The 18,498-nt window shown below is 57.9% G+C and overlaps 2 protein-coding genes across 4 annotated transcripts; both read left to right on the plus strand.

Moving 5' to 3' along the window:
• The first annotated feature begins 512 nt into the window (after positions 1–512).
• On the plus strand, positions 513–12,205 carry Scamp4 (secretory carrier membrane protein 4). 3 transcript variants are annotated; one of them, XM_051139747.1, is made up of 7 exons: positions 513–608; positions 6,170–6,217; positions 6,703–6,831; positions 7,049–7,205; positions 8,585–8,686; positions 10,172–10,289; positions 12,012–12,205. In XM_051139747.1, exons 2-7 carry the CDS (start codon positions 6,211–6,213, stop codon positions 12,186–12,188), a joined length of 690 nt encoding a protein of 229 aa, XP_050995704.1. In that variant the 5' UTR covers positions 513–608; positions 6,170–6,210; the 3' UTR covers positions 12,189–12,205. The 3 variants fall into 3 exon arrangements, with proteins under 3 accessions (XP_050995704.1, XP_050995706.1, XP_050995705.1); XM_051139749.1 differs by having other exon boundaries at positions 538–608; positions 6,765–6,831; XM_051139748.1 differs by lacking the exon at positions 513–608 and adding an exon at positions 5,297–5,320 and having other exon boundaries at positions 6,765–6,831.
• On the plus strand, positions 3,675–5,252 carry Adat3 (adenosine deaminase tRNA specific 3). The gene is given in 2 exon segments (XM_051139746.1): positions 3,675–3,805; positions 3,807–5,252. Coding segments are annotated over 2 exon segments (1,110 nt in total). The 5' UTR covers positions 3,675–3,769; the 3' UTR covers positions 4,881–5,252.
• Positions 12,206–18,498: the final 6,293 nt, after the last annotated feature.

Here is an 18,498-nt window from a genome sequence, read left to right on the forward strand (position 1 = left end):
TCCTCCTGCCTCTGCCTCCCGAGTGCTGGGATTAAAGGCGTGCGCCACCACCACCTGGGTTCAGTCCTAAATTTTAATTCAGGAGTGCATATGTTTGTTGCACCCACTGTACAGACGAGGAAAATGAGGGCCTGTGTGGACCCAAACCTCAGACCACGGGTCGCCTTCCAAGCAGTGGAAGTGACTGTTCAGTGGCGATGGGGTCCTTTACAGTAATCTGAGTGTGTGTGCTCTTTATGGCCATAGTCTCCTGCCTCAAATCTCCTCTCTCTGCTGATGTTGCCAAGTGTCAAGCAGGGTCCAACTTTCGGCACCATCCGTAGGTCTCGAACTAGTGACACGGTGTTCCTCTCCATCCCCCCTTCACCCCCCTTCCCACCCCACCCCACCCCACCAGGACGCAGGGGGAAAAAAAGCCCCTTGATACAGAAGGGTAGAGTGAAGCAGCCGAGCGCGCGGCCTTAAGGGAATTGTAGTCAAAGCCTCGCCTCTGCCTGGAGTAGGCCCCGCCCACAGAACTACGTTCCCGTCGTGCCCCGCGGCGACAGGCGGGGCGGCCCGGTTGCTAGGACTTGGAGAAGCGTGGCGTTCGCGCGGGCGTCCCTCAGGTGAGCACCCGCCGTAGGGTCTCGGCTTTCGCCGTTCCGCATCCGCCACCGGGCAGCGGGGCTGGTAACGAGGCACGGGCGGTGGACACGGGGAAATAAAGCCTTGCCGGGGCGGACCGCGTAGGCTCCGGGTGTCGCGCGCTTCCCGGGAGGCGGTGGGCGTGCGCGTGCGCGAGCGGTCAACGCTAACACGCGTGCGCACAGGGTTTGCACCCACCGCGCCCTATGCCGTCGGTTTGCTGCGCACGCGTGTACCCTACTTTTTCATTCCGGAAACCCCGTGATTTCCAGTTGCTTCCGGTTGCCTGATACGGGTCATCACAGTTAGTCCCCTGCCGCAGGTTTGTCTATTCACCATCTTGACAGCAGGTGTGCAGTTTCTCTTTAAGCCGTGGTGCCCTATGGGAATTCTTGGGGTATCTTTGGTGGTACCAGGGATCGTAAGTCTGGACTTGGTTATATTAGGCTGGCACGGTGCTGCTGATCCGTGCCCCCTCCCTTCAGTAGCGGATTTTAGGCAGGAACCCTGCTCATCTCTGGGATCCGAGGCAGTGGTCTACCCCTGAGCCGCACCCCATTTCCCTCACTGGTTTGTGCACCCCTGAACTTAGCCTCAGGCCCTCGCTGTAGATATAGGTAGGCTCTCTACTGCGGAGCTTTGCCCCGAGCCCTCTTTATATTTTATTTTTGGAAGGTTTGTAGTAAGGCTCATGCTGGCCTGGAACCCAGCATCTTCCCCCCTAGGGCCTTCCAGACCTGATTCCCCGATGCAGTTTCCTGTCCATCCCCGCAGCCAGTCTACACTGCGGCCATGGTCTCCTTCTGTCGGACCATGGGCCCAGGACCGTTGTTTGCTTGCAGTTGGTCAGTGCAGAGAGGCAGGCTTCCCGAGCCACTGTAGGGAGTGTCCCCTGGGTGGCAGGTCCCTGGTTGTGGCCCAAGGCAATCCTTTCAAACCTGTCCCCTGAGACAAGGGAGCCCTTTTGTCCTGGTCTCCGCTTCAGCCCCACGCGTGGGAGGTGACAAGAGGAAGAGGGATGACTGCAAGTTGGAAGCTGGCAGGCTCTAGGCCAGCCTGGGCTACGTAGGGAAACCTTGTCTCAAAACAAGGAAACAAGCCTGCAGAACAGGCCTGTGTAGCAGCAGGGAACCTGAAGGGTCACATTAGCCACGGCATTAGAGTTATTAAACTCCTCCCAGAGGTCTGTGAGCCCAGGCTGTCTGTCCCCAAGGCAGCCTTCTTTCCCCCTCGCGTCCCTTGTTTTGCCGTAGTCTTGAGGGGACAAACGAGGCTGTGTCTTCTGCCCCGGAGACAGTGGCGCTTTGTGGCCCAGGCGGGTGGTGTGGGTTGTAACCCTGGTATATGCCCTGGGGAGGCCAGATGTCACCATGCCCCACCCCATGGCCTCTGCCTGCCAGTGCAGCCTGTGCAGGGGCAGCCATGGTGACACCGGGCTCTCAGACCCCTTCCTGGACTTCATGGCTCCTGGGTAGCACCTGTAGTTATCTGTTTAGCCCGTAGAGCCATGCAGTGTTGACCTGGGCAGCCCGGGTGAGCCCATCCCGTGGAGAATTCCTGTGGCCGGGTGGTTGTCACGGGGGTGGCGGGGTTGGGGTCGGGTGGGGGGGCTCTTTTATTTCCCCCCTCCCTATTTCCTTCTGCTTTGTTAGGCGTTGCCACTATTCAGCCACACCCCCAGTCTCCTTTTGCGGGCGAGGGGCGGGGATTCCTGGCAGGGCGGGGCGGGGCTGTCAGCCAAGCTAATGACTTAAGGATGGCCAATGGGCTCAGTAGCAAAGAACCAGGTGAAAGGTGGTCTGTGAACGGCCTGCTTGCTCAGATCTGCTGTCTTGGCCTCTCTAGCGCTGACTCCAGAACAAGAAGAAGGTGTTTCTGAGAGGATCCTCTCCACATAGCCTTGCCCTAGCTGGGCGCCTGGAGGAGCCTGGCATTTTCCCTGTGTGTCACAGGGTAGCCATGGTGTTGGCACAAGCAGGCTGAGGGTTGGCTGAAAGCTCTGGCCATGGATAGGCAGGTTCCCAGGCTAGCCCACTGAAGCTGGAGGTGGAGGGACTTGGCAGGCCACAGTGGGAAGGGGTGTGGACAGAGGCCTGCCCCTCCTCGGCAAAGGCTGCATCTTAGGCTGCATCCTAGGCCTGCCGCGTTTCTGGGTGTACAGCGATCGAGATGAGGTCTCACCTCGTAGCTCTGGCTGGCCGGCCTCGGTCTGCCTGCTTCTGCTCCACAAGTGCTGAGATGACAGATGTGTGCCACCAGGTAGACCAGTGTGTGCATGTTCCATTGAGGCCACCTGGGGTCAGGTGCACAGTCAGTTGAAGTGTATGCTTTTGGGAAGGATGGGTGGTCCTGAACTCACCCTCACTGTCACCATATAGAAAATGGGACATTTAGCAGCTTGGAACCCAAGCACCCATCAGTGCCCCACCCCCACTCCCCAGAGCCAGGAGCTGCATGTGGGGAGCAGTGGTCCAGCCTCTGCAGGTCTCATCTAGTCCAAGTCGGGGGCCCCAGGGACTGCTCTCTCCTGGACTGCACTAGGCAGGTCTAGTCCCCACACTGTAGGCAGAACCCAGGTCCTTCTGACTGTAGGCCTGAGGTCTTGGAGTCAGCCAGAGCTTGTCAACGGCTCACAGCAGGCCTGTGGTCTCTGGAGGCACAGACTGAGAAGTGGATGTCTGTGGGTGGTGACCACCCATGCATGGGCTTGTTTGTGGGGGCCAAAGACTGGCTCCTCATTTTCATGGTTTTTGTTAGTGACAAGGTTTTATGAAGCCTAGGCTGGTCTCAAAAGCACCGTGAGCTCCTAGTCCTCTGGCCTACACCTCCTGGGGTGGCAGGGTGCCACCGGGCCTGGTTCCCGTAGGGTAGGGGCCGGAAGAAGCTAGGGCTTTGTGCCAGCTGCTGGGGTGGGTTTGGATCTGATAGTAATGAGTGCCTGTCTCCACACTGTCCTCAATACGGCGTCTGTCGGGTACACATGGCCTCAGCAGAGCCCCGAAGAGCCCAGCACGCTTATCCCTTGTGCCACTGTGGAGTACGCTGACAATACCTGGTGCTCCGGACTCCTCCTTCCTGGGCCTGGTGGTACCCACAGCATCCCAGCACAGACCCCTGCCCCACAGAAGCTGACAGATGTCGGATGACGCTCCAGTCCCATCTCTGTCTCCCACAGTCGAGCCCCGCTGAGGATGGAGCCCACCTCGGGCCTCGCAGAGCAGCCTGAGCCTGAGCCTGAGAAGGCTGGAAGTGAGGAGTGGGAGCCGGCACAGTGGCAAGCCCTCCCCGTCCTGTCGGAGCAGCAGTCGGGGGCCATGGAGCTGGTGCTAGCCTACGCGGCGCCTGTCCTGGACAAGCGTCAGACATCCCGCCTCCTCCGGGAGGTGTCAGCCGTCTATCCGCTTCCCGCCCAGCCCCACCTCAAGCGCGTGCGCCCCAGCCGCAGTGCCGAGGGTGCCCACGCGTCCGATCTGCTGCTGTGCTTGGCAGGGCCCTCCGCGGGCCCGTGCTCGCTGGCTGAGCTCCTCCCCAGGACGGCCGTGGACCCGCGTGGCCTGGGCACACCTTTCCTGGTGCTGGTGCCCGCCCGGCCACCCCTCACCCGGAGCCAGTTTGAGGAGGCACGGGCCCACTGGCCCACATCCTTCCACGAAGACAAGCAGGTGACCAGCGCGCTGGCCGGGCAGCTCTTCTCTACACAAGCACGAGCTGCCATGCAGAGCCACATGGAGCAGGCGGTGCGGGCTGCCCAGAGAGCAGCTGCCCAGGGCCTGCGGGCGGTGGGCGCCGTCGTGGTGGACCCAGCCTCGGACCGTGTGTTGGCCACAGGCCATGACTGCAGCAGCGTGGACAGCCCCCTCCTGCACGCCGTCATGGTGTGCATTGACCTGGTGGCCCAGGGGCAGGGCCGCGGCTCCTGTGATCTCAGACGCCACCCAGCTTGCTCCTTCACCCAGACCGCCTCCACCCAGGGTGCCCGCGCGGGCAGCGTGCGCAAGCTGGACCAGGACGAGGATGGCCTCCCCTATGTGTGCACTGGCTATGACCTGTACGTCACTCGCGAACCCTGCGTCATGTGTGCCATGGCCCTGGTCCACGCCCGCATCCAGCGCGTCTTCTATGGGGCACCCTCACCGGATGGCGCCCTGGGCACCTGCTTCCGTGTGCATGCGCGCTCAGACCTCAACCACCGCTTCCAGGTGTTCCGCGGCATCCTCGAGGACCAGTGCTGCCAGCTGGACCCTGACCCCTAGGCCTGCTGGCCTTCTGCCTCAGGACCGTTCTCTGCTCCTGACCAGCCTGCAGTCCCCTGCAGCTCCATGGCCCCCGACCCCGGGGCCCCACCCGACACCGACCAACTGTGTCAGCATGTGGGCCTCTCAGCCCCGAGACAGTGGCCTCTTCACCGCTGCCTGCGGCGACCAGGCAACCGTGGGACTCGGCTCTGCTTACCTGCTCAGTGGCGTCTTATAGCCCCCATGGTCGTCCAGGCTCTGCCAGGGAGCAGCCATTGTGTGTGAAAATAAAGCGCCTCAAACTAAGTTCCCATTTGCACTGAGGTGCCAGGCTGGGTTGGGCATCCTTGTCTGGCTGTGTGGCTTGTGAAGGGGAGGGGACAGCCCTGCTGAGTGCAGACTGCTCTGGGTGTTTGCAGGGGCACCCTTGCCTGTCCCTGGAGTCTGGAATGTTCCAAGTATGTCTGGACACCTGTTGGACCAGGTCTGTTCACCCACAGGCTAATCCCAGCCGTTCTGTATACGTCTTTGATGGGGAGGTCGGGGCTCCGCAGGATCAGTCTAAGTGTACTAGGCAGGATGCTGGAGTCAGCGATGCTCCATGGAGCTGCCAGGCAGATGTGACCAAAGATGGGGCTTGGGTTCTCCCTGGGTCTTCGTGTAGTCCTTCTACTCTTCCTTGTCTGAGGGAAACTAGGGCCCTTCCTAGAAGACGTGCTTCCGTGGCAGGGAGAGGCTGAGAGCTGTGAGCAGCCCAACCTGTGCCTGAGGGGCTGTGTCCAGTCAGGGCACCTGGTTGAACAGGGTGTGTACAGGGAGATCAGGAGACCTGCAGCTTCCTTACCCTAGGTGGCATGGGCCCGTGCCTAGTCGTGTGTGTCCTAAAGGAGGCACTCGGCCAGAGCTACTCTGAAAAGTGACTGTTGGGTGCCCCTGGGGCTTGCTGGGGGTTCCTGTGACATCCCAGGGGAGTTTGACACCCACAGCTGGAGTGACCCAGTTGCTGTCACATGGCAGGGAACTCTGGGTGCCTGGATGGGGGTGGAAGCACTGAGTCGTCTGTAGGGCCACCGAGACGGGGACATCCTGGCTCTAGGGCTGTGGGTAGAATCTTCAGGCGGCCTGACCCATCCCCTTCCAGACGGCACCAAGGAGAATGACGTGAGGCGGCCCCACATCCGGGCCCGACGCCTGCTGAGCCAGCAGCCAAGCTGGCTGGCCTGTCCAGCAGAGCCTGCAGCGTGGGCTGGACTGGGGTCTTCCTGGTCCCAGTGGCTCCAGAGACCCTGACTGTAGTCTCCTTTCAGGTGGTCCCTCCTGCCTGGGTGCCTGGTCAGCCACTACAGAGATGGCAGGTGAGTCTGGCCAGCCAGTGTCCCCAGTGCACACACAGCTGTGGTTGCGCAACTGGTCTGCCTCCCCCAGCGTCTGCCTTGTCTGTCTTGGGTGCCACTGCGGGGCACAAACAGGTCACCAAAGAACCATCCACATCTTCCGGCTGCAGACGAGGGAGGGGGTAAAGCAGGACAGCTCGGAGGAGCGTGCAGGGAGCCTGGGGGCCCTGGAGGGCCTCTGGCTGTCCTAAGCCCCACCACTGCTGGACAGTGGGTACCAACCTCAGGGCCTTTGTACTGACTGTGGCTGCTCCCTGGTGGTTTCCTCCTCCCCATCCCCGGACACACGCAGTGCCAGCGTGTGACTCTGGCTACAGCCCACAGAGGGTACAGCTGATCCTGTGGGGTCCCTGTCCTGTCCAGCTTCAGGGGGCCCTGAGGTGTGAGGAGGGTGCTCCCACAGGCTGTGGCTGTGGCGGGCTACCTGGGGGTGTCCCCTCCTGCAGGAAAAGAGAACAACTTCCCCCCCCTGCCGCACTTCCTGCCTCTGAAGCCCTGCTTCTACCAGGACTTCTCCGACGAGATCCCCGTGGAGCACCAGGTGCTGGTGAAGAGGATCTACCGCCTGTGGATGTGTGAGCCTCGCGGGTGGGCCGGGTGGGGGGCCCCACCCGGAGAGTGCTGGGTCCCCTCCCCACCGCGGCCAGGGGCAGTGTGGTCCACGGGTGGGTCATGAGACGTGCCAGGCCCTGCATGATGCCCAGCCTTACTGTGCTGGCATCGAACGTCCCTGGGCCTGGCCCGGGTCTCTGGTGACTCACCGCGTACTTGTCCCTCTATGTCCCCTTCCAGTTTACTGTGCCACTCTGGGTGTAAACCTGGTGGCCTGCCTGGCCTGGTGGATTGCGGTTGGAGCAGGGGGCAACTTCGGCCTGGCCGTTCTCTGGCTGCTGCTCTTCACTCCCTGCAGTTATGTGTGCTGGTTCCGGCCTGCATACAAGGCCTTCCGGTAAGCCTTGCTCCAGGGGCCATCAGGCATGTAGAAGGTGAGCCCCAGGGGCTGGGTGCACATGCTCAGAACTGTAGGTAGCCGCATGCTGGCCCACAGAGGGTGTTCTGGTCCCTGGGGACCTGGAATCTGCCCCTCTAGGAGAGGCTTTGGCTTAGTTACTAATAGATTGTCTCCTGCGTGTCCAGTGTGGGTGGATGTTTATGCTGTGGTCAGCAATCTGTGACCACAGGCCACAGCCACCTTCTGTCTCAGGCTTTCTTGGAAGGAGCCCTGTCCTGCCCCCCTCCCCCTGGGTGCTTTGATGTGGAGTGTCTGTAGGAAGATTGGTCATAGTGGCCCACCCTGCCTCAGCGTCTGGATTGCAGACCTGTACCTCCATGCCTAGCCTTGTTTTCAGGACGCACGCACGCACGCACGCACACATGAACATATGTGCCATGACAGCCATAGTGGTCACAGAATGGTCTTTTCCTCCAATAGGTGAGTCTTGGGGGTTGAACTCAGGCCGGTGGTTTGACAGCACACAGCTCTACCCATTTAGACATCGTAGTCAGCCCGACGTGGCTGTTCTGAGTCTTAGTGATGGCTCTAGTGAGCCTTGTCTCATGCACTGTGGTTTCCTAACTGCAGTGTACCTCAGTGTGGCAGTACAGTGGCTTAGCCATTGCTAGTGCTTGCTTCTCAAAGATTCCATCACCCCAAAAGGAAACCAGTCTTCATAAGCTGTCACCCTGTCCCCTCTCCACCCTCCGCAAACCCACAAACGCACTTCCTGTCTGTGGATTTGTCCATTCTGGACATTTTCTATTATGGAGTCACAGCTGTGTGGCCTTCTGTGCTTGTTTGTCTGAGCACAAGGCCCCTTGACCGTGGTGCGTGTCAGAGCCTTGTTCCTGTTTGTAACACGCCAGCCTGTAGATGGCTGCGTGTGTGTCTGTCATCCATCCACGGGTGTCTGCTCTCAGCCACCTTACCCCTGCCTTCTTGGGCGAGTGCTGTGTTTGCTTGGAAATGGTGCCTGAGAGGACTGTAGCCCAGGATAGCCCAGGAGGACCTGTGTGACACACATGCCTGCCCAGCCACCACAGCAGGGACAAGTGGCCCCAGAGCAGAGACGTCCCACCTGCCACTCCCAGAAGCACCCTTCCTTCTGAGCAGCAGCAGCCCGCCCAGTGGTGGCCCCTCAGCCCTGATGGTGTCAAGGGGTTAGCCACTCCATGACGCTGGGGCTCCCCGTCTCCTCGTGTGGTCAGTCAGCACCCAGGCTGCATGTGCTGTCCTCGCCGATTCTGTCTGTACGTCCCACAAGGACAGCTTGTGTCACTCGGTCCCCTCCCTGGGGAGTGGGGGTGACACTGCACATTCTGCCCTTACAGAGCTGACAGCTCCTTTAACTTCATGACGTTCTTCTTCATCTTCGGGGCCCAGTTTGTGCTGACTGTCATCCAGGCCATCGGCTTCTCAGGCTGGGGCGCGTGGTAAGTGCTGAGGGGTGTGTGTGTGTGTGCGCGCGCGCGTGCGTGCGGGCATGCGTGCGCACGCGGGCTCCCCGGCTCCCTCCAGACCCGTGGGTAGGGAGGTGGGGAAAGAGAAGCACCTTGCCCTGGGCCGCCAGCAGAGGGCATGGCTGAGCTGCCCCCAGCCCTGCTAGGCCAGCAGTACTTTTCCTCTGAGGGAGAGCCCATCCTGTCAGCGCTGCCCAAGCCTGCCTTGGACAGACAGCGCCCTGTCTCCGTCTCCTAGTCAGGGCTCTCCTTTTTTTTTTTTTTTTTTTTTTTGAGGGCCCCAGCCTTGGCTGGCCTGGAACTCAGGGCTTTGCCTGCCTGTCCCTGAGTGCCACTGTGTCCATATAGGGTCCCCAGGCGTGCGCTTACCCTTCAGTGCTGCTCGTAAGCCATGCCCTCCCACCACCTCCCTGGCATCTGGAGCCTGTAACCCTTGAAGGGGCTGTCACCCACCCCATCACCTGGCCATGCCACCAGTGCCTGGCTCAGGGTGAGCTACACAGAGAAACCTTGTCTTGAAAAATCAAGGGGAAAAAGAAAAAGTAATGTGTGTGGTTGGGTTGGTTTTGTTTTATTTTGAGTCAGGGTTTCTCTGTATAACAGCTCTGGCTGTCCTGGACCTCACCCTGTAGACCAGGCTGGCCTCAAACTCAGAGACCCGCCTGCCTCCCGAGTCCTGGGGAGTAAAGGCCGCCACGCCTGGCTGACCTTCTTGATCCTCAAGTCGGCCGCCTAAGTGCTTGAAAGGCAGGTGCAGCCCACCACGGGCAACCACCAACTCAGTCTCCTGAGTCCTTGGAGAATGAAAGACACAGTGCTGACCTGCAGGAGCCATTAAGGCCTTCACTTAATGCTTTTGTTGGTTTTCGACACAGGGTCTCTCTGTGTAGCCTTGGCTGTCCTGGACTCACTCTGTAGACCAGGCTGGCCTCGAACTCACAAAGATCTGCCTGCCTCTGCCTCCTGAGTGCTGGGATTAAAGGCGTGCGCCACCTTTAAAAAGTGGTTTCCTGTGCTGGGCATGGTAGCACACACCTTTAATCTCAGCACTCAGGAGGCAGAGGCAGGTGGATTGCTGTGAATTCGAGGCCAGACTGCTCTACAGAGTGAGTCCAGGACAGCCAAGGCTACACAGAGAAACCCTGTCTCGAAAAACCAAAAGGAAAAAGAAATGTGGCTTCCTGTTTGGTATGTTCTGTGACTTCAAACCTGTTAAACTGTGAAGTTTGTTGTAGCCATTACTTGGTGTTGATGAGTCACTTTCTGGCCCTGAGCTGAGCCAGCGCCTTTGAAGTTACGCTTTTCTCTGTGATCTGCTGGAGCTCTGTGCATGTGAAGGACAGCAGGCCTTGTTTACCTGTCTTTGTTGGTTTCTCAGAGCTCTTTGCATGTGAAGGACAGCAGGCCCTTCTCAGTGCGCTGAGCCCTTGTGCCCGGCTCCCCTCTCCCACTCTGCAGTGGCTGGCTGGCAGCTGTTGGAGTCTTTGGGGTCAATGTTGGGGCTGCTGTGGTGATGCTGATCCCAGCCATCATGTTCTCCCTGGCTGCTGCCTTGATGGCTGTCACTATTGTACAGGTGAGTCCTCCAGTCTCTCCCCTGACCTCACCGTTCCTGTGCATCCGACCCAGGATACCCATGTGCTCAGCTGCAGGCTGGCACCTGGGAACTCACAGGGTTTGGGGAGGACACACTGCAGGCCCCAGAGGAGGGCAAGGGCGGAGCACATGACTGGCCCTGGCACCAGTGGCTCAGGCTCAGGAGCCCTCCTGGTGGGGAGCGCAGGACCCCAGGCTGGCCAGGTTCCCTAGACAATGCAGTGACCTTCAGGCAGCTCTGCCTGCACCCCACCCCCACCCCCAGAGCCTGGGGCAGAGCTACAGAGGAGAGCAAGATAAACCCTTTCAGAAGCCTGTTTTTGCAGTTTGTTTCCTGGGGCATGGACCCAGGGCCTCACACATGCCGAGCCACTTGTCCATTGGTTTTTTTTTTTTGGTTTTTGGGTTTGTTTCTCTTTTTTTTCTTCTTGTTTTTTCGAGACAGGGTTTCTCTGTGCAGGCTGGCCTCGAACTCACAGCGATCCGCCTCCCGAGTGTGGGATTATAGGTGTGTGTCACCACCACCCGGCCACTTTTCCATTCCTCAGGTTGATGTGTGTAGGTGAGGTCCCCAGGTCCCCAGAACTGCGCCTCTACAGGAACCCTGAGGCTCCTGGGCCACTGTTGACAGGGCGCCACTCTGTGAAGCCAGCTATGCCAGGAGAGACGCTCACGTCACAGTGGAGCAGAGGAGGAGACAGTGAGAAGAGTTCTCAAGATTGTGGGCCCAGGCATGCTGGGAAATGAGCCCTGAGCACTGAAGAAGGGTAGCAGCTGGCCAAGCCATGAAGATAGCCAGGGGACAGCAGACTGCCCTTGCCCTCCGGGCCTCTACAGTGGCCTCAAACTCAGTGTGGAGCTGACGGGGACCTTGAACACCTGATCCTCCTGCCTCAGCTGCTGGAGTGCTGGATTAAAGGCATGCACCCAGCTTTTTTTTTTTTAAACTATCCAGACTAGCCTTAGATTCCTGGTCCTCCCTTAGCCCCCTGAGTGCTAACATGAGGGGCACAACCCACCCTGCCCTGCATGCATTTCACCCCATTCTTCCTCCAGGTCCCTTAAAAAATGAATCCCAGCACTTGAGAGGCAGAGGCAGGTGGGTCCCTGGAGGCCAGCCAGGTCTACAGAGTGAGCCCAGGACAGCCAGGGCTAGAGAAACCCTGTCTCGAAAAACCAAAAAACAAGGGCTGGAGAGATGGCTAAAGACTGCTTTTCTAAAGGTCCTGAGTTCAATTCCCAGCAACCACAAGCATCTATAATGAGATCTGATGCTCTCTTCTGGTGTGCAGGTGTATGTGCAGGCAGAGCACTATGTACATAATAATAAATAAGTTTTTCATTGGTCAGGACTGGGCATGATGGCGCACGTCTGTAATCCCAGCACTCGGGAGGCAGAGGCAGGCAGATCACTGTGAGTTCGAGGCCAGCCTGGTCTACAAAAGTGAGTCCAGGACAGCCAAGGCTACACAGAAACTCTGTCTTGAAAAACCAAAAAATAAAATTAAAAAAAATAAAATTAAATTGGTCAAAGGTCACACTCAGCAGTGACAGCGAGACGCCACCCTACGGTGTCCTGTGGGCTGTGGAGACAGCGGGGTAGAGATGAGGCACCCAGGGTGCAGTTGATTGAGCAGGGCCCTGCACTGCCCATGCTTTCACTGGAGGGTTCACAGCCTGTCTCTGTCCCCTAATCCTTCAGGTGCATAGGATCTACCGTGGGGCTGGTGGAAGCTTCCAGAAGGCACAGACAGAGTGGACAGCCGGTACCTGGAGGAACCCACCATCAAGGGAGGCCCAGTTCAACAACTTCTCTGGAAGCAGTCTGCCCGAATACCCCACAGTCCCCAGCTACTCAGCCAGTGGCCAGTGGCCTTAGGCAGCTGGCTGCCCCAGCACTGCGGCTCTTGTCTCCCGTCATCAACCTTGGTCCCCCAGGGGTTCCAGGAGGTCGCCGGCCTGTGTTCATCTCGTCTGAGCCCTCAGCAAGCACTGCCCAGCAGCCACCGTCGACTGCCATCCCATGGAAGCCTGGCTGTGTGCCTGCTCCCAGCCAGTCCAGGGAGCGGCCTCCAACGCCAGGCTCCTGTCCGTCCTTTTTGTCACCAAGATGTAAAGCTGGACCCAGAGCACTTGTGGGGATGGGTGGGAATGGTAGAGGCAGGGGCATGGCTGTCATGACTGCATCCTCTGCTCCACCATCTAGCCCACCCCTAGGCTCCTCTGTGCCCAGGGTCCTGCAGCTTCCTAGTTCTATCTCTTGTGACAGTGGCAGCCTGCTGTCACTCCTGTCCCCAGGATCCTGAGTACTCTGCCCACTTGAAGGCCCTGATCCACCTGGTTTAGGCTGTGCTGGCCACCGGGACCCTCCCACCCCCACCCGTGGGCAGTAATAGAAGAAAGAGACAGCTCTGCTGTGTGGCAGGCCATGTCCCCCAGCCAAGGAGAGCGCGGACCAGAGGCCCTGGTCTGCCCGGAGCAGAACCCAGGAATGAAGTTGTGCCTTACGAAGGACTTCCTCCCCTCCCCTTCCTGCCTTCCCAGGACAGCTGTGGCCTCGCCAGGAAAGCCTGACTGAGTCTTGGATGTCCATAGCGCCCCTGATGACATTGGACTCAATATTCTTGTGACCACCAGCCAAGTCACTGCAGTCCCCAGGCTTTCCCCACAGGGCCATACTTCTGTGCCAGTGTCCTGCCAAATTGCCTGAGCACCTGGCCTCTGTTCTCCACCTGAGGGTGGCGAGTTGCTGCCAGGCACACAGGGAGTGGCCTTGTACCTTGAGGCCCCATCTCAGAGTGGCCCAGGGATAAGGCCAAGTGTCTGCCATAGGTGCCACACCCTCGGGCCACCTACAGCTCTTTCCTGCCCAGCCCTGTGTATGTGGACCCAAATGCCACAGTTGATTTTGTTATGTGAGAATATTCTGGAAATAAACTGTTTCTGCAGCAGGGCCTGTATTTGTGCTGTGCAGACACACATGTGTGCAGAGCCTGGAGACTGACATGAGCTTTTGCCTTCTCTTGCTGTCTGCCTTGTTGGTTTTTTTGGTTTTTTTTTTCCCCCTGTCTGCCTTGTTTTTCGAAAGTTCCCCACTGACAGGGCTAGGCTGGGAGGCCGGTGAGCACCAAGGATCCTCCTCCTCATGGCTGCCCAGGGCTGTGGTTCCAAGTAAGCACCACGATGCTCTGCTGTTCCCTGGATGCTGAGCTACATAGTGAGGCACACACAGAACAACTTCAAAGCCTGCCAGACCCCAGGGAAGGCTGGCACCCATGGGGACGGGTGCTCTGCCGAGAGCATTAGTGAGCCTGGCCTAGGGTAGGTCCTGGACCTAGCTGCTTGGTGTCATTAAAAGGCAGAAGCCAGGTGGTGGTGGTGCACGCCATTAATCCCAGCACTTGGGAGGCAGAGGCCAGTCTGGTCTACAAAGCGTCTAGAACAGCCAAGGCTACACAGTATCTCTCTCGAAAAACCAAAAAGAAAAAAGAGAGACACCTGGGCGATGTGTCTACAGACCAAGGGCACTGAGGGTTGCTGGCTGCCATGTGCCTCTAGGAGCAAACAGCGCTGCACTTCCAACAAAGTGGCCACAGTGGGGCCACCCCTCTTACTTGGCCTCAAGGAGAACCAGCCTGTGTGTCAGTTTCTGCAAGAGCGGGACAGAAACCCATAGTTACAAAGTACACCTATTTATTTCCCTACCCCACCTTTTCTTCCATGGTTAGAGTGCCACTTTGCCTGCAGCCACCAGGGGGCACGCTTCTCAGTTTGTCCTCTGCAGGTTCCTTCCCTAAAGCTGTCCTAAAGAATACACTGGCCACATGTCCCCTTGTTGGGGAGGCCCAATGGCACTCGGAGGAAGGATAGCAGACTACCAAGAAGAGACTTGATACCCTAGCATCATATTCAGGGGAGGAGGTCCCCCTCAGTCACAGTCATAGGGAAGGGGAATGGGGTGAAAGCGGGAGGGAGGGAGGGAGGAATGGGAGGATGCAGGGGATGGGATAGCAAATGAGATGTAATATGAATTATTTTATTTTTCAATAAAAATATGTTAAGAAAAAAAAAAGAATACACTGGCCACAGGTGCTCTCTGTCCACCCACCCTGAGCCCTGTCACCAAAGTCCTAATCTCACAGGCTGTAACCCACTCTTTGCTTCTGTGGGGGCTTGGTTTGGTTTGGTTTTTGGTTTCTTGAGACAGGGTTTCTCTGTGTAGCCCTGGCTGTCCCAGACTCACTCTGTAGATCAGGCTGGCCTCGAACTCACAGACATCCACCTGCGTCTGCCTCTCAGGTACTGGGAATGAAGTGGTGCATCACCACCGTCCAGCCTTTGTGTCGGCCTTCTACATGCTGGGAGGACAGGCATACGACAGCACCCTAGGCTAAGCTGTTCTTTAAGGTTCCATTTACCTCTGCTTCCAGTGGTCACTTTACCTCTTCTGCTGGCTGGATGCTGGGGACAGAACAGAACACACTCACTCATCTCTGAAGCCAGGAAGAGGCTCCACCACTGGCTCTTAACTTGGAACTGTCTCCCTAGGGTTCTCCAATCTTCAGAAACCTCTGGAATGCTTTGTAGACCAGGCTGGCCTCGAACTCACAGAGATCCACCTGCCTCTGCCTCCCAAGTGTTGGGATTCAAGGTGTGTGCACCACCACTGCCCAGCTTCCTTTATTTTCTTTTTAAATTTTATTTCTTTATTATGTATGCTGTGCTCCATCTGCATGTACACCTGTAGGCCAGAAAAGGGCACCAGATCTCATGATAGATGGCTGTGAGCCAGCACCTGGTTGCTAGGAATTGAACTCAGGACCTCTGGAGGAGCAGCCAGTGCTCTTACCCTCTGAGCCGTCTCTCCAGCCCAATGCCCTCCATTCTATGCACAGGGTGGGAATCACAAATCAATTGATGGATAAATGATACTTTCCTGCATTCTTTGTACAGAGCAAGAGGTCAGTGATGCCCTTCCTCCACTCTGTATACAGGTCAGACATCAATAATCAAGGCTGTGAGCCCCTCTCCCTTCTCAGCACAGAGCAGGCAGCACTAGCCGATGTGTCCGCAATGGCTTCCCTCATACTGATAGGGCAGATAGACCACCAGTCAGCCAAGTGGCAGCTCAATCCCAAGTCAGCTCTTTACAGATGACTGACGGACGCCTAGAGACACACTCCCCCCCTCTGCCCCTTCGCCCCCCCCCCCAGCATGATCCCTGGATCGCCTTGGACTCTGGTCCCTGGAGCAACATCAAGAAAACAGCAGTGTTGTGTCTTCCAAGGCTGGTTGCTGCTGGGTGACCCCGAGTGTCCTGTCCTGTCCCCCAGAGGGAAACTACCAGGGCTGGCGGGCAAGGCTGGGCACGCTGCCACTCGGGGTGAGGAAGCTATTTGGAACCGGAGCCTCCGAGAGTGCCAGTGGAGGGTGAGGGCAGCTGTCACCTGCTTGTCATTCTCTCCTCCACCTTCTGCTGGGGACAGGATGTTGTCAGTTGTCAGGATGAGCTCCCTTTGCCTCCTCCAGCTGCCAAGAGCCACTGGGTGAGGAAGTCACCTGGTCTGCTGGGGCTTTCTCAGTGCAGACATCACAACCCCTGGTCTGGAGCTCAGTGGGTGGTGTTAGCCCAGCACCCAGCACTAGGAGATCACGAGTTCTAGACCACCCTCTGCGACATATGGGGCTTGAGGCCAGCATGGACTACATGAGATTCTGTCTTTAAAAAAAAATTGTAGCCAGGCATGGTGGTGCATGCCTGTAATCCCAGCACTTGGGAGGCAGAGGCAGAGGCAGGTGGACCACTATTAGTCTGAGGCCAGCCTGGTCTACAAAGTGAGTCCATGACAGCCAGGGCTACACAAAGAGACCCTGGCTCGACAAACAACCGCCCCCCCCCCCAAATTATAGTGGCTGGAAAGATGGCTCAGTGCTTAAGAACACTGGCTGCTCTTCCAGATGACCCAGGTTCAGTTCTCAGCACCCACCGGGTGGCTCACAACTGTCTGTAACTCCAGATCCAGGGGACCCAACACCCTCACAAAAACATACATGCAGACAAAACACCAAAGCACATGAAGTAAAATAAATATTAAGAAAATCTTAGCCGGGCGTGGTGGCGCACGCCTTTAATCCCAGCACTCGGGAGGCAGAGGCAGGCGGATCGCTGTGAGTTCGAAGCCAGCCTGGTCTACAAAGTGAGTCCAGGACAGCCAAGGGTACACAGAGAAACCCTGTCTCGAAAAAACCAAAAAAAAAAAAAAAAAAAAAAAAAAAAGAAAATCTTGCCAGGCTTGGTGGCGCGTGCGCGCACGCGCGCACACACACACACACACACACACACACACACACACACACACACACACACGCACCCATCTTGCCAGGCTGGTGGCACACACACATACACACCCATCTATAACCTTCTCTCCCCCAAAACAGGGTTTCTCTGTGTAGCCTTGGCTGTCCTGAACACACTTTGTAGACCAGGCTGGCCTCGAACTCACAGCGATCCACCTGTCTCTGCCTCCCGAGGGCTGGGATTAAAGGCGTGCGCCACCACTGCCTGGCTCCAATAATACGTTTTAAATATTCCAGCATCTGCTGACCATGACAATGCATCACCTGTTAGCCAAACACCTAGGTGAGTTGTCACAAAACCAAGAGCATCCTGGGCTCCAGAGGGAGAGAGTCCAGTCCCAGTCCACTTTGGAGCTCCTAGGGAGACCGAGTCCCAAAATACTAAACCAAACCAATCAAAACAAAAGACCCAGACAAACAAACTGAGGAGGAGGGGGAAGAGGGAGAAATCCCAGCATCCCAGAAGTCAGTCTGAGCCTGCTGTTCATCCTAGGCTGTATGTCAACATACTTAACCTAAGTTCAGTGTCGCTTTTGCCTGCCGCCTGCCCCACCTTTGTGACTCCGTCTCTGTAGCCCAGGCTAGCCTCTTTCTGAGGCTATTTGCCTACAGTCCCCAGTCCCAGCATCAGTTACATATCCCTCCATCACGGTTCCCAGGGGAGGATCTGATTGGATCACCTTGGGCCACTCAGGTAGGCTTGGGGGAGGCGTGTCTTAGGATCCTAGAGAGTGGTACCCCAGAAGTTCACCCTTCAGCTGTGCCCTGCTTCCTTCGGGCCACCCCGCTGGCCCGCGCAGCTTCACAGGATCAAGAACTGTGGCTTCACCTCATCTTGGTCCTTCTCCATGCGACCTGGGCTCAGACCCTCCCCCGCCTCCCGCGCCTTAGCTGCAGCCCTGCAACTGCTGTGAACTGGGGGATACTGCGCCCCATGTCGCTGACACTGGGAACAGGGTGGTGGCGACCTGGGGCTGGCCAAGGCTCCGCCGGGAGTGCCTTGCCAGGTGCGCAGCCGTTTGCCCTGGGGTGGGCGAGCATGTCGCTCACTCCTGGATCCCCACCGTAGCCCACCCGCCTTGCAGTCAACCTGTCCTGAGGTCCCGAGGACGGAGGTGGGCATTTCACAGTCACACAGCCACTCACTGGTTTAAGAGGCTCGTAGGCCACAGCCCACCCCTCCCAGGTACAGTTCCTGAAGAGCAGAGGTGGAGATGGGGTCAGCCTGGCTTCTCCCACACCTGTGAGGGCGGCGTGTGCCAGGCGGATAACCTGCCGTGTGCGCGCTCCCACGCCGCCTCCCAGGGCAGCCCGAGAGCTGGACGCGGCCGGCACCGTATTCACCTCTGGGTTTTTTGTTTGTTTGTTTTTTTGGTTTTTCAAGACCAAAGTTTTTCAAGAGCAGGCTGGCCTCGAACTCCCGGTTGCTGGGATTAAAGGAGTGCACCACCACGCTCTGCCATAGTCACCTCTTGTGTGTGTGTGTGTGTGTTTTTCCTTTCTTCCAAGCCTGAAGCGACGTACGGTCACGAGGAGGAAGCTGGGATCTGGGCCTGTGAGGTCCTGCCATCCGAGGGGCCACCACCCATGATGTCATCTGACACTAGCGCTCCCCTCCCCCAGGACTGAGGCCTCCCTGAGTGGTTCACCCAGGCTCTGAGGATTTGTGAACAAATATCTACAATGTGTGGGGGGGCGAGGGTGGGGGAAACAGGGGCTTCATGGGGCAAGCATCCTCCCAGGGGTCACACGGGGACCCTGCTCAACAGCCCCTCCCCGCAGCCCTGAGTGACCAAGCACTTTGGAGGCTGCACCGGTTGAGTGCCAGCTGG

Source organism: Acomys russatus, chromosome 31 (assembly GCF_903995435.1).
Source record: "Acomys russatus chromosome 31, mAcoRus1.1, whole genome shotgun sequence".
Lineage (NCBI taxonomy): Eukaryota > Metazoa > Chordata > Mammalia > Rodentia > Muridae > Acomys > Acomys russatus.